This window comes from Aotus nancymaae, unplaced genomic scaffold (genome assembly GCF_030222135.1).
Source record: "Aotus nancymaae isolate 86718 unplaced genomic scaffold, 86718_ANA_hifiasm-v0.15.2.pri h1tg000004l, whole genome shotgun sequence".
Lineage (NCBI taxonomy): Eukaryota > Metazoa > Chordata > Mammalia > Primates > Aotidae > Aotus > Aotus nancymaae.
Window position 1 is genome coordinate 44,978,063 of NW_026988415.1, and position 12,146 is coordinate 44,990,208.

Below are 12,146 nucleotides of genomic sequence, written 5' to 3' on the forward strand. Positions count from 1 at the left end.
CATGTGGTGATTCTGATGTAGAGCTGAGATCTAAGTGAAATTTGTGGCTAAAATATCTTTGATTTATTTTCTATGTACTACCCCTGATTGACTATGTTACCCTAACGAGGTTAATTCATTTACGTAGAATTTATATCTTGCAAAAGAAATACCATAAGAAGGAATTATACTCCCAAATCACCATGACATCCTTTTAAGAAAATGTTTGCCAGTGTTCGTCCATCTTTACTATCCTATCAAACACTTCAGAATTCCACTTGGAGCTTGTTTAAAATACGTAATTTTGGCCGCTATCCAAAATCCACTTTTTGGCAATGGTGCTCAGGTAACTACATTGTTAGCAATCTTTCAGGTGGTTCTGATCCTTAAACACTAGAGTTTAAGGATCACTTGTGCATACATTTTTATCTAGATTATATTAAAAACAAACCAGTAAAATAAAATAAAATAATAAAATATAAATGTTCACCCAAATTCAGGGAAAGGAACAACAAGGAGAAGATGTATATGGGCACCAAAACTAATTTAAAAACTAAAATAAAAATTTTAAAACATTAAATCATAAAGGGAAAGATTAACATTCAGTTTGTGAAAAAATATTAAATCTTCTGCAAAGTAAAGTAAGACTGTAAATAAAGTTCAAGGAACTTTAAAGAAGTTCAGTTACAAAGGAATATGTTCAGTTACAAAGGAATATGTTCACTAAATCAATTATACCATGGTGACTATAGTTAATAACATAATATTGTCTGCTTGAAAATTGCTAGGAGAATAGACATTAAGTGTTTTCACCACAAAAACTGATTAGTATATGAGTTAATGCATGTGTTACATTGCTTGATTCAGTCCTTCCACAATGTGTAAAGATATCAAAACATCATTTTGTGTACCATAAATATGTACAATATTTATTCTCAACTAAAAATATAAATTAAAATAGAAGATGAGACATGAAGAGCGAAGGCAGCCATCAGCAAGCCAAAAAGAAATCACTCAGGAGAAACCAAGCCTGCTGACACCATGATCTTGAACTTCCAGCCTCCAGAACTGTGAAAAATAAATTTCTACTATTTAAACTACCCAGTGTGTGGCATTTTGTTATGGGAGTCCTAGTAGATTGATAAAAGATATGACACATGTTGATAATTATTAAGGACTAGGGGAGACAGTAATAATCAAAAACTGCTTTGTGGGTGAGGGGTTTTAATCTGGGTGATGAAAATGGTTTGGAACTAGATAGAGGTGATAGTTGCAAAACATTGTGAAGATACTAAATGTTATTGTATTGCTCACTTTAAAATACTTAAGTTTTTGGATATTTTTCATTGTAGAAAAATATATATATTATACAATTTACATTTTAGCCATTTGTAAATGTACAATTTATTGATATTAACTGCATTCATTCTGTTTTAGAATCACCACCGGTATTCATCTCCAGAAATTTTTTGTCATTACAAACTGAAACTCTGTACCCATTAAACAATAACTTCCTATTTCCCATTTTCCTCTCCCTATATCCCCTGGTAACCACTGTTCTATTTTCTGTCTATACGAATTTGACTTTTCTAGGTATCTCATATAAGTGGAATCATACAGTATGTGCCCTTTGGTGTCTGGCTTCTTTCACTGAGTATAATGTTTTCAAGGTTCACTAATTTTTTAGCATGTAGCAGAATTTTATTCCTTTCTAAAGCTGACTAGTATTCTTTTGTATATATAACATATTGTTTACCCCTTCATCTCTTGATGTATTTGAGTTGCTTCCACCTTTTAGCTACTGTTGATAATGCTGCTAGGAACATAGATGTGTAAATATCTGTTCCAGAGCCTGCTTTCAATTATTTTGGGCATATACCCAGATGTAAAATATGGTGATTTTATGTTGATTTTTTTAAGAAAGGACATAACGTTTTCCATAGTGGTTGTATAATTTTACATTCCCACCAGCAGTGTGCAAGGGTTCTAATTTCTCCACACTCTCCTTGCTTTAGTCCATTTTGTGTTGCTAAACCAGAATACCTGAGGATGGGTAACTTATAAAGAAAAGAGGTTTATTTAGCTCATGGTTCTGTGGGCTGGGAAATACAAGAAGCATGGCACCCACATCTGCTCTTCCTCTATTGCAGGCCATGTACTAGGTCAAAATATTGCAGGAAAGTTCAAAGGGAAAGCTGAGATACACAAAGAGATAAACCACAAAGGGCGTCCTGGCTTTATAACAACCCACTTTCTATGGAACTAACCTGTTCCAGTGATAACTAATCCAGTCTCATCAGAGTGTGAACTCACTACCTCCAGAGTAGCACCAAGCCATTCATGAGAGTTCCATCCCCATTATCCAGATATCTACCACTAGGCCTCATGTCCCAACACCACCACAATGGGGATGAAATATCACCATATATTTTGGTGGGAACAAACTTAGACCACAGCACTCACCAACACTTATTGTTTTGTTTTTTTTTTGATAACAGTGATCCTAATGGTCATGAAGTAGTATCTCACTGTGCTCTTGATTTACATTTCCTTATTGATTAGTGATGTTGGGTATCTTTTCATGTGCTCATTGGCCATTTGTATATCTGTGGAGAAATGTGGATTCAATTTCTTTGCCCATTTTTAAATTAGGTTCTACGTGTATTTTAATCCCTCATCAGATACAAATCTGCAAATATTTTCTTTTGTCCTGTAAGTTGCCTTTTCATTCTCTTGACACTGTCCTGTGATGCACAAAAGTATTAAATATTGATCAATTTCTACTGTTTTGCTGCCTATACTTTGTGTGTCATATTGAAGAAGCAACAGCCAAGGCCAGTGTCATTAACCTTTCTCCTATGTTTCTTCCAATGTTTTCATATTTTTAGATTTTACATTAAGGTCTTTGATTCACTTTTAGTTAATTTTTTATAAACGATGTGAGATAATAGTACAACTTCATTCTTTTGCATGAGAATATCCAATACCATTTGTGGAAAAGACTACCTTTTCCCCATTGAATAGAAAGTAACTGGAATCAAAAATTTGTTAGAGCAGTTCAATAATGGGTTTGAAGTGAATGAAGAAAGATAGTGAGCTTGAGGATAGGTAAATGAAGATTATAAGGAACAAAAAACAAAGAAAAATATAGAGACATAGAGAACCATGGTATACCATGAAGCATACCAGAATAGCTACAAAGGGAATTCCATAAAGAGATGAAAAAGAAAAGTTGCAGGATAATATATTTGAAGAAATAATGACAAAATATTTTTTGAACTTGATGAAAAACACGAATCTACACCTGACATCTTATCAGAAATCGTGGAGGCAAGAAGAGAGTAAGATGACAGCTTCAGAAAGTTGAAGGGAAAAGACTGTTAACTAACACTTTTTAGTCAAAAAATGCTCCTTAAAACTTTAAGGATAAATTAAGACACTCCCAAATAACAAACAGGGAGCAATTTTTAACTAGCAGCACTATCCTACAAGAAATATCAATGTGTCCTTCATGCTGAAATTAGAAAACACTAGATGGTAACATTAATCCACATGAAGAAATAAAGAACACTGGTAAGGTAACTAAATAGGTAAATATAAAAGACAGTGTGAAGATGCCGAAGATGTCCAAACAGGAACAGCTCCAGAGCACAGTTCCCAGTGAGAGTGACACAGAAGGTGAGTGATCTCCGCATCTACAACTGAGGTACCAGGTTCATCTCAATGGGACTGATTGGACAGTGGGTGTAGCCCAAGGACAGCAAACTGAGGCAGGGTGGGGTACTGCCTCACCCAGGAAGTGCAAGGGATGGGAGAACTCCCTCTCCTACCCAAGGAAGGCTATCAGGTTCTTTTCTGAACACTCTGGCACTCTGGCTCAGATACTGTGCTTTTCCCACAGTCTTTACAGCCCAGAGACCAGGATATTCCTGCTGGTGCTGACAACACCAGATCTGTGGGTTTGCAGCACAAAACTGGGTGGCCGTTTTAGCCAGCATCTGGAATGCCTGCAAGACAGAACCACCCATTCCCCTGAAGAAGAGGGTGCTCAAGGCAGGGAGCCAAGTGATCTGGCTCTGCAGGTCCCACCCCTACAAAGACCAGCAAACTGAGACACGCTGGTTTGTGATTTTCACAGCCAGCACACAAGTTTGAGCTCAACCTGGGACAGTTGAACTCAGTGGGTGGAGGGGTGTCCACCATTACCGAGGCAGTTCTAACCTTGCCTGTATAAACAAAATTGCAAGGAAGTTTACACAGCAGCTGGGCGGAGCCTGCAGCAGCTCAGCAAGGCCTCTGCGGGCAGACTGTGACTAGACTCCCTCCTTGCTGGGCAGGGCATCTCTGAAAGAAGACAGTAGCACATCAAGGACTTAAAAATAAAGCTCCACCTTCCTGGGTCAGAGCACCTGGGAAAAGGGGGGCGGTTGTGAGTTCCAGTTCAGCAGACTTAAAACGTCCCTGCCCAGCAGCTCTGCAGCAATGGAGCTCCCAGCACAGTACTTGAGCTCTGATAAGGGACAGATTACCTCCTCAAGTGGCTCCTTGATCCCTGTATATCCTGAGAGACACCTCACACAGGAGAGCTCTGGCTGACATCTGGTGGGTACCCTTCTGGGAGGAAGCTGCCAGAGTAAGGAACAGGCAGTAACCCTTGCTGTTCTGCGGCCCTCATGGGTGATTCCCAGGCAAGCACGGTCTGGACTGGACCTCCAGCGACTCTGCTGCAGGGGGGCCTGACTGTTAGAATGAAAACTAAAAAACAGAAAGAAATAGCTTCAAAGTCAACAGAAAAGATGTCCACTCAGAAACCCCATCTGAAATTCACCAACTTCAAAGACCAAAGGTAGATAAATCCATGAAGATGGGAAGAAACTCAGTGCAAAAAGGCTGAAATCACCAAAATCCAAAACGCCTCTTCTCTTCCAAGGGATCACAACTCCTCACCAGCAAGGGAACAAAACTGGATAAAGAATGAGTTTGACGAATTGACAGAAGCAGGCTTCAAAAGGTGGATAATAAACTTCTCTAAACTAAAGGAACATATTCTAACCCAATGCAAAGAAACTAACAACCTTGAAAAAAGATTAGACGAAATGCTAACTAGAATAAAAAGCTTAGAGCAGAACATAAACGACTTGATGGAGCTGAAAAACACAGCACGAGAAGCATACACAAGTTTCAATAGCTGAATCTATTAAGCAGAAGGAAGTATATCAGAGATTGAAGATCAACATATATGAGGCCAACAAACATATGAAAAAATGTTCATCATCACTGGTCATTAAAGAAATGCAAATCAAAACCACATTGAGATACCATCTCATGCCAGTTAGAATGGCAATCATTAAAAAATCTGGAGACAGCAGATGCTGGAGAGGATGTGGAGAAATAGGAACACTTTTACACTGTTGGTGGGAGTGTAAATTAGTTCAACCATTGTGGAAGACAGTGTGGCAATTCCTCAAGGACCTACAAATAGAAATACCATTTGACCCAGCAATTCCATTACTGAGTATATGCCCAAAGGATTATAAATTGTTTTATTATAAAACTACATGCACACGTATGTTCATTGTGGCACTGTTTACTATAGAAAAGACCTGGAACCAACCCAAATGCCCATCAATGATAGACTGGATAAAGAAAACGTGACACATATACACCATGGAATACTATGCAGCCATAAAAAGGGATGAGTTCATGTGCTTTGCAAGGACATGTATGAAGCCAGAAACCATCATTCTCAGCAAACTGACACAAGAACAGAAAACAAAGCACCACATGTTCTCACTCATAAGTGGGTATTGAACAATAAGAACACATGGACACAGGGAGGGGAACATCACACATTGGGGCCTGTTGGGGATTGGGGGACTAGGGGAGGGATAGCAGGGTGTGGGGGGATTGGGGAGGGATAACATTAAGAGAAATATCTAATGTAGATGAGTGGGGGTTGGATGCAGCAAACCACCACGGCATGTGTATACCTATGTAACAATCCTGCAATATCTGCAGATGTACCCCAAAACTTAAAATATACATATATATTATAGGTATCATATATATATACAAATATATATATATATAAAAGACAGTGTGGTAGGCAGAATAGTGGGTTTCCAAAAGTTATGCATGTCCAAACTCCTGGAACCTATGAATATCACCTTTTATGCCAAAAATAGACTTTAAAGATGTCATTATGTATCCTGAGATGTTTAAGTGTCTTAATTATCCTAAATTATCTAGGTGGGCCCTAAATGGAAGAACAAGTGTTCTCATAAGGAGACACAGGGAAATTTGACACAAAGGAGAAAGAAAAGAACGTGATGATGGATGCAGAGGGACATTTGAAGATACCATGCTGCTGGCTTTTAAGTTGAATGAGGGGGACATAAGCCAAGGAATGCAAGAAATTCAGCTCTAGAAGTTGAAAAAAAGCGAGGAAGTGGATATCTGCTGACTCTGGTTAATATTCCATTGAGGTATTTTAATTTCTTACTTCTAGCATTGTAAGATAATAAGTTTTTTCTATTTTAAGCCTCTAAGTTTGTGGTAATTGTTACAGCAACAATAGGAAATTAATACAAATAGTTATAAATATATATTTGTCTGTAGCTTTTTTTATCTTATTTAATTAGAAAGAAAACTTCATAAAACAATGATAACAAAACAGTGTTTGTTGTGGGCTTATATTCACTACAGATGTAATGGCTAAGATGTAATTTCTATGACATCCTATTTCTCCTCCTAGAGCACAAAGGAGGAAAGAGGAAATGAAGATTTATTATAGCAAAGTTTTACATCCCATTAAAATTGTTAGAATTGATACAAATTCACTTGTTTTAAATTAAGATACTAATTTTAATCCCTAGGTCAACTACACTAAGAAAATAATTTTAAAGCTTTGTAAAGAAAAAGGATAATTAAAATGGTACACTGAAAATATCCTTTTAAAAGTAATTTAATAGTGGAGAAACAGAGGAACAAAAATACAGAACAAATTGAAAACAGCAAAATGGCAGGTGTAAATATTACCTTATTCATTATTGCATTAAATATAATTTGATTAACCACTTCATTCAAAAGGAAGAAAGTAGCAGAGTAGATAAAAAAGGCATGATCCAACTATATACTATCTATAAGAGAATATATTTAAATAAGCAAATAAAATTAATGTGAAACGATGGAAAATATATACTATGTAAAGAATAACCAAAAGAGTCGATGAAAAAGACATTAAGACAAAAAAGTTATTGTAGAATTAAAAAAACGTGTTATATAACAACCAGTCCAATCCATCAGGATGATATACGAATTATAAACATATATGAACATAAAACAGATTTCCAAAATACACAAAGCAAAAACTTACAGAACAGTAGGAAAAAAATAGAATAAAATAAAGACAATCTAACATAGTAATTGGAGACTTCAAAACCACACATTCAAAATTAATGGAACAAATAAGAATATCAGCAAGGTAGAAGACTTAAACCAAACTACAAAACCAACTAGAATAACAGACATGTAAACGACACTCCAAAGAACATAAGCATACCCACTCTTGTCAAGCACCCATGAAACATTCTCCTGAAGAGACTACATAATAAAATCCTATATACACTTACAAGTATTGAAATTATAAAAATAATATTCCCTGATCATAATGGAATTAAATTCATAATCAACAACATAAGGAAATATGAAAATCCTGCAAATATGTGGAAACTAAACAATATGCTTCCATTCAACCTGAAGGAATCATGAGAGAAATTAGAAAATACTTTTTTTTTTTTAAAAAGTAACACATTAAAAGTTATGGGGTATAGTTAACAACATTTAGATAGAAATGTGTAACTGTAAGTGTTTACTTTGAAAGGATAAAAATCCCATATCAGTAAAGTTTCATCTTAAAAACCTAGAGAAAGAAGAGTAACTTAAATCAAAGAAATCAAAAGGTAGGAAATAGTAACTATTAGAGTGGAAATAAATGAAATACAGAATAGAATATCAATGAAACTAAAAGTTGGTTATTTGAAAATATGTATAAAAACAATCTGAAAAAAATTTAGCTACACTGACCAAGAAAAAAAGATGAAAACTTAAACTATCAAAATCAGAAATAAAAAAGGGGTCATCATTAATAACTCTACAGATATAAAAAAAGATTATAAGATAATACTATTAACAACTGCATTACAACAAATGAGACAAAGTAGATGAACAGCACAAATTCTAAAAAAGACACAACCTACCCAGCTGACTTAAAAAGAAATAGAAACACAAGTAACATCATTAAAAATGGCGGAGTATAGAACTCTGGGACTCCATAATGAGCAATTAGTGAGCTGGCAAAAACTGTTACCACCAACTTTCTCAGAACTCTGGAATCTAGTCAAAACATTATAACAATGAGAGGGAAATTTGGTGAGGAATAAAAGCTGCTACTTTGTGATAAGAAAGAAATTTTCAATTGCCTATCTCTCATTCTTTATGCCCCAGATTGGTAGTGATTTGTTGATGACAGCCCACTATCCTGGTTTAGATAGTGCCAGTGGTAGGGATTTGTACGGTATTCTCACAGAAATGTGGTATGGCGCTCAGCCTGCCTGGCAGCACTTTCATCACTAAGGCTTCTTTTATTACACCAGACTGGGAACACTCCCAGGTCTTGGGCTGCATTGGCTCTCCAGTTGGCTTTTGCCAGCAGCATTTAAAATCACAGATATTGGCCACAGAAGTCTGCAGCAAAAGACAACACTCAGAACAAGCAATGAACAGCCTGAGAAGTCTGAGAAGGAAGAGTTTGGGAAACAAGATATGTGGAAGAACGAGCATTAAAAAAAAAACTTTTATATATACTGGAAAATCAAGAAGACCATGTGTATGCCGAGGGTGGGACACATATTCAGAAAAGACCACAGAAAATGCAAGCATTCACCTTAGCCTGAGTTTCAGGCTCTGCATAAAAAAAGTGTAAGGCATTAAAAAAGTACTCCAACTCAGAGCTCATCTGCAAAGACTGGGAAAATATGGTTTTTACCCATTGGTTTTCTTTTGTTGGCTTTAGATATTTAAAATAACAGCATCCAAACACCAGTTGACTAATAAACTAATAAAACACACTTTATGGCCACACATGACAAAGAATACATAACTTGCTAAAATGGTTTAAAAAAATCACTAAACAAGTAAACAATAACCCATGAGAGAGCAACAACAAAACCCAACCAAGAGGGAGAATCTAATTTCCAGAGTCAATACATTATAATCAAAATATACAGATCTCAATAAAACTTTGTGAGGCATGTAAGGAAATAAGAAAGCATAGCCCATACACAGGAAAGACATAATTAGAAACTATCCATGAAGAAATCCATGTATTAGAATAACTAGAAAATATTTTTAATCATTTGCCAAATATATGATACTATACTATAGTGACAAGAATATTAGCAATTTTCTAGTTCTTTGGGTTCAGTGGTGGTTTCACAAATGTGAAAAAGAAAAACCACGAAAGAAAATAAACAGTGGGGGAGGAGAGAAGAGGGGAAAGGAGGGGATGGAGCAGTAGTAAGTGAGAAGAGCATGTTGTGAACCAAAGACTATGATGAATTTGTGGATCTGAAATTCATATTAAAAATGTTTTAATGCTTTCTTTTCTATCTGTCTGACATTCTCTTTCTGTGAAAACTGGTCAACTGTTGGAAGGTAACTTTCAAGCGTGGGGAGAGGCCAATGGACATGACAAGAAGGAAGTTGGTGAAATCAATTTGGGGTGCAGGGGCTTTTGAAATCAATTTGGGGTACAGGGCCTTGGGGTACCGTGTCCCTCAGGGTCCCTCAGTCAACGATGTCCGATAGACAGTTGGCAAAGGTGATATGAGACACGGAGAAGGGAATAGCCTGGAGATGTAGATCTGGGAATCATCGGTGTTTACAGGAAATGAATGAGATCAAACAGGGAGAGACAATTTGAGGACTGAGGAGAGAGGAGGCCCAGGACAGAACCCCAGGAACACCGCCACTCAAGGTGGCAGCTCAGCTTCCTGGCAGGCACCACCACCCCAGCCTCTGGAGTCAGGCAGAGATTGTCTTGAAAGCGGGCTCTGGAGTTCTGGGGCTGAGCGCTCTTGGCAAAGTCGGGTACCCTCTCTGATCGGCTGTCACACCTGGCGATAATGGGCACCAGAGAGAGGAGAGATGCTCTGCGAGGATGCTGTGAGATGCGCCAGGTAAAGTACTTGGGGTCAGAACGCCACCCCCTCCTCCTCTTCTTCCTGATGCCCCCCCCCCCCATCCTTTGTTACACACACCCTCTCCCACCTTCCGCAGCCTCCTGGTCCCTAAGGGATAGATGGTGAGGTGGATGGGAAGGGGGTGGTGGTGGCCGAGCTCCGGTGACGCGGCGCTCACGTGAGTGACCAGGCGCCTACGTGGGCACCAGCCTCCGCGCCGGCCCGCCCGCCCTGCGGTCCAGTCCCAGCGCCCGCGCAGAACCAACTGTCTGAGCTGCCCGGGCGGCGGAGGAGCAGCGAGCCGGCTTGAGCGAGCTAGAGGAGGCACAGGCCTGTCCGGGGGTCCAGGCAGGTCAGTGTGAAGGTGGGCGGTGCCTGCGGACCCAGGGAAATGGTGGAGGTGGCTGGCAGTAGTAGTGGGGAGGAGGTGGAGAAGGGATCCGGGAGATGGGTGAGGAGAGTGATGCGGAGCTGGCGGGGGCGAGGGAGCCTGGCCCGCCTTCTGGACGACCCCCTGCACTGAGCCCTCCATCCATTTTAGTGCTGGAAATGGGGGTTAGAGGGAGCGACCCCGCAGTGCGACAGTGAAACGCAGATATTCTGGAAATAACCCCCTCTCACAATCTGCTCCCGTGGACACATCTGACCTCCGCAAAAGCAGGGTGGCACTGGGACAGGTTGCCTCTGGGAGAAGGAGACACAGAGACAAACGCAGTTTGGAAAGCATGCGGGTTTGGTGCCTGAGGCCTGGAAAGAAATGGCGGCTGGGGTGCAGGGGAGGTAGGGGAGGAAAACGTTGGGTGAGCAGGGCCTGGACTCAGGAAAGGGATCCGAGTCCCTGTGAGCCCGCTGAGCGCGCAGTCCCTACCCCTGTCTCCTGTCTGTCCGCAGGTCTGCGCGTCTGTTGTTCCCAGCACTCTGCAAGGACTGAAAAGGAGGAACCTGTCCAGAATCCCCGCAGGTCCGTGAAAGCGTGGGGGCGGGGCGGGGGGCGGTTCATGGACAGGGGCCCACAAGGGTTGAGAATGTGGAGGGCCCGGCCAGGACCGAATTGGGGCCCCTGCCCATCCCCCTACCCACATGAACACGCACCTTACCAGGCTGAACCAGTGCAGAGAAGGTGGCAGGGCCTGCCAGGCAATGGCTGGCTCACTTGTGTGGGAGGAGTGGCGGGCTACGTGGTGGGCAGAAGGCCCTCTTGGAGGCCCAGCCAGCTTAGTGGAACCCTCACTACGGGTGAGATGCAAGTACTATCCAGACCTGCATTCCACCCCACACCGTCAGTCTCCCATGTCTCTTCTTTGTCTCTTCTTCCCTCCACTCCCATCTCCCAGGACAGGAAAAGGAGAAATCTTGACATGGAAAAACTCTACAATAAGAATGAAGGAAACCTGGAAAACGAGGGAAAGCCAGAAGATGAAGTAGAGCCTGATGATGAAGGAAAGTCAGACGAGGAAGAAAAGCCGGACGTGGAGGGGAAGACAGAATGTGAGGGAAAGCGAGAGGATGAGGGAGAGCCAGGTGATGAGGGACAACTGGAAGATGAGGGAAGCCAGGAAAAGCAGGGCAAGTCCGAAGGTGAGGGCAAGCCACAAGGCGAGGGCAAACCAGCCTCCCAGGCAAAGCCAGAGAGCCAGCCGCGGGCCGCCGAAAAGCGCCCGGCTGAAGATTATGTGCCCCGGAAAGCAAAAAGAAAAACGGACAGGGGGACGGACGATTCTCACAAGAACTCTCAGGAGGACTTTCAGGGAAGGCATCTGAGCAGTGAGGAGATGATGAGAGAATGTGGAGATGTGTCAAGGGTTCAGGAGGAGCTAAGGAAGAAACAGAAAATGGGTGGTTTTCATTGGATGCAAAGAGATGTACAGGATCCATTCGCCCCAAGGGGCCAACGGGGTGTCAGGGGAATGAGGGGTGGAGGTAGGG

General features: G+C 40.6%; 1 protein-coding gene across 1 annotated transcript; it reads left to right on the top strand.

The window, feature by feature from the left end:
* The first annotated feature begins 10,482 nt into the window (after nt 1–10,482).
* Nucleotides 10,483–12,146, top strand: TCEAL6 (transcription elongation factor A like 6). The gene is given in 4 exon segments (XM_064362319.1): nt 10,483–10,572; nt 11,112–11,181; nt 11,555–12,100; nt 12,102–12,146. Coding segments are annotated over 2 exon segments (552 nt in total). The 5' UTR covers nt 10,483–10,572; nt 11,112–11,181; nt 11,555–11,578; the 3' UTR covers nt 12,132–12,146.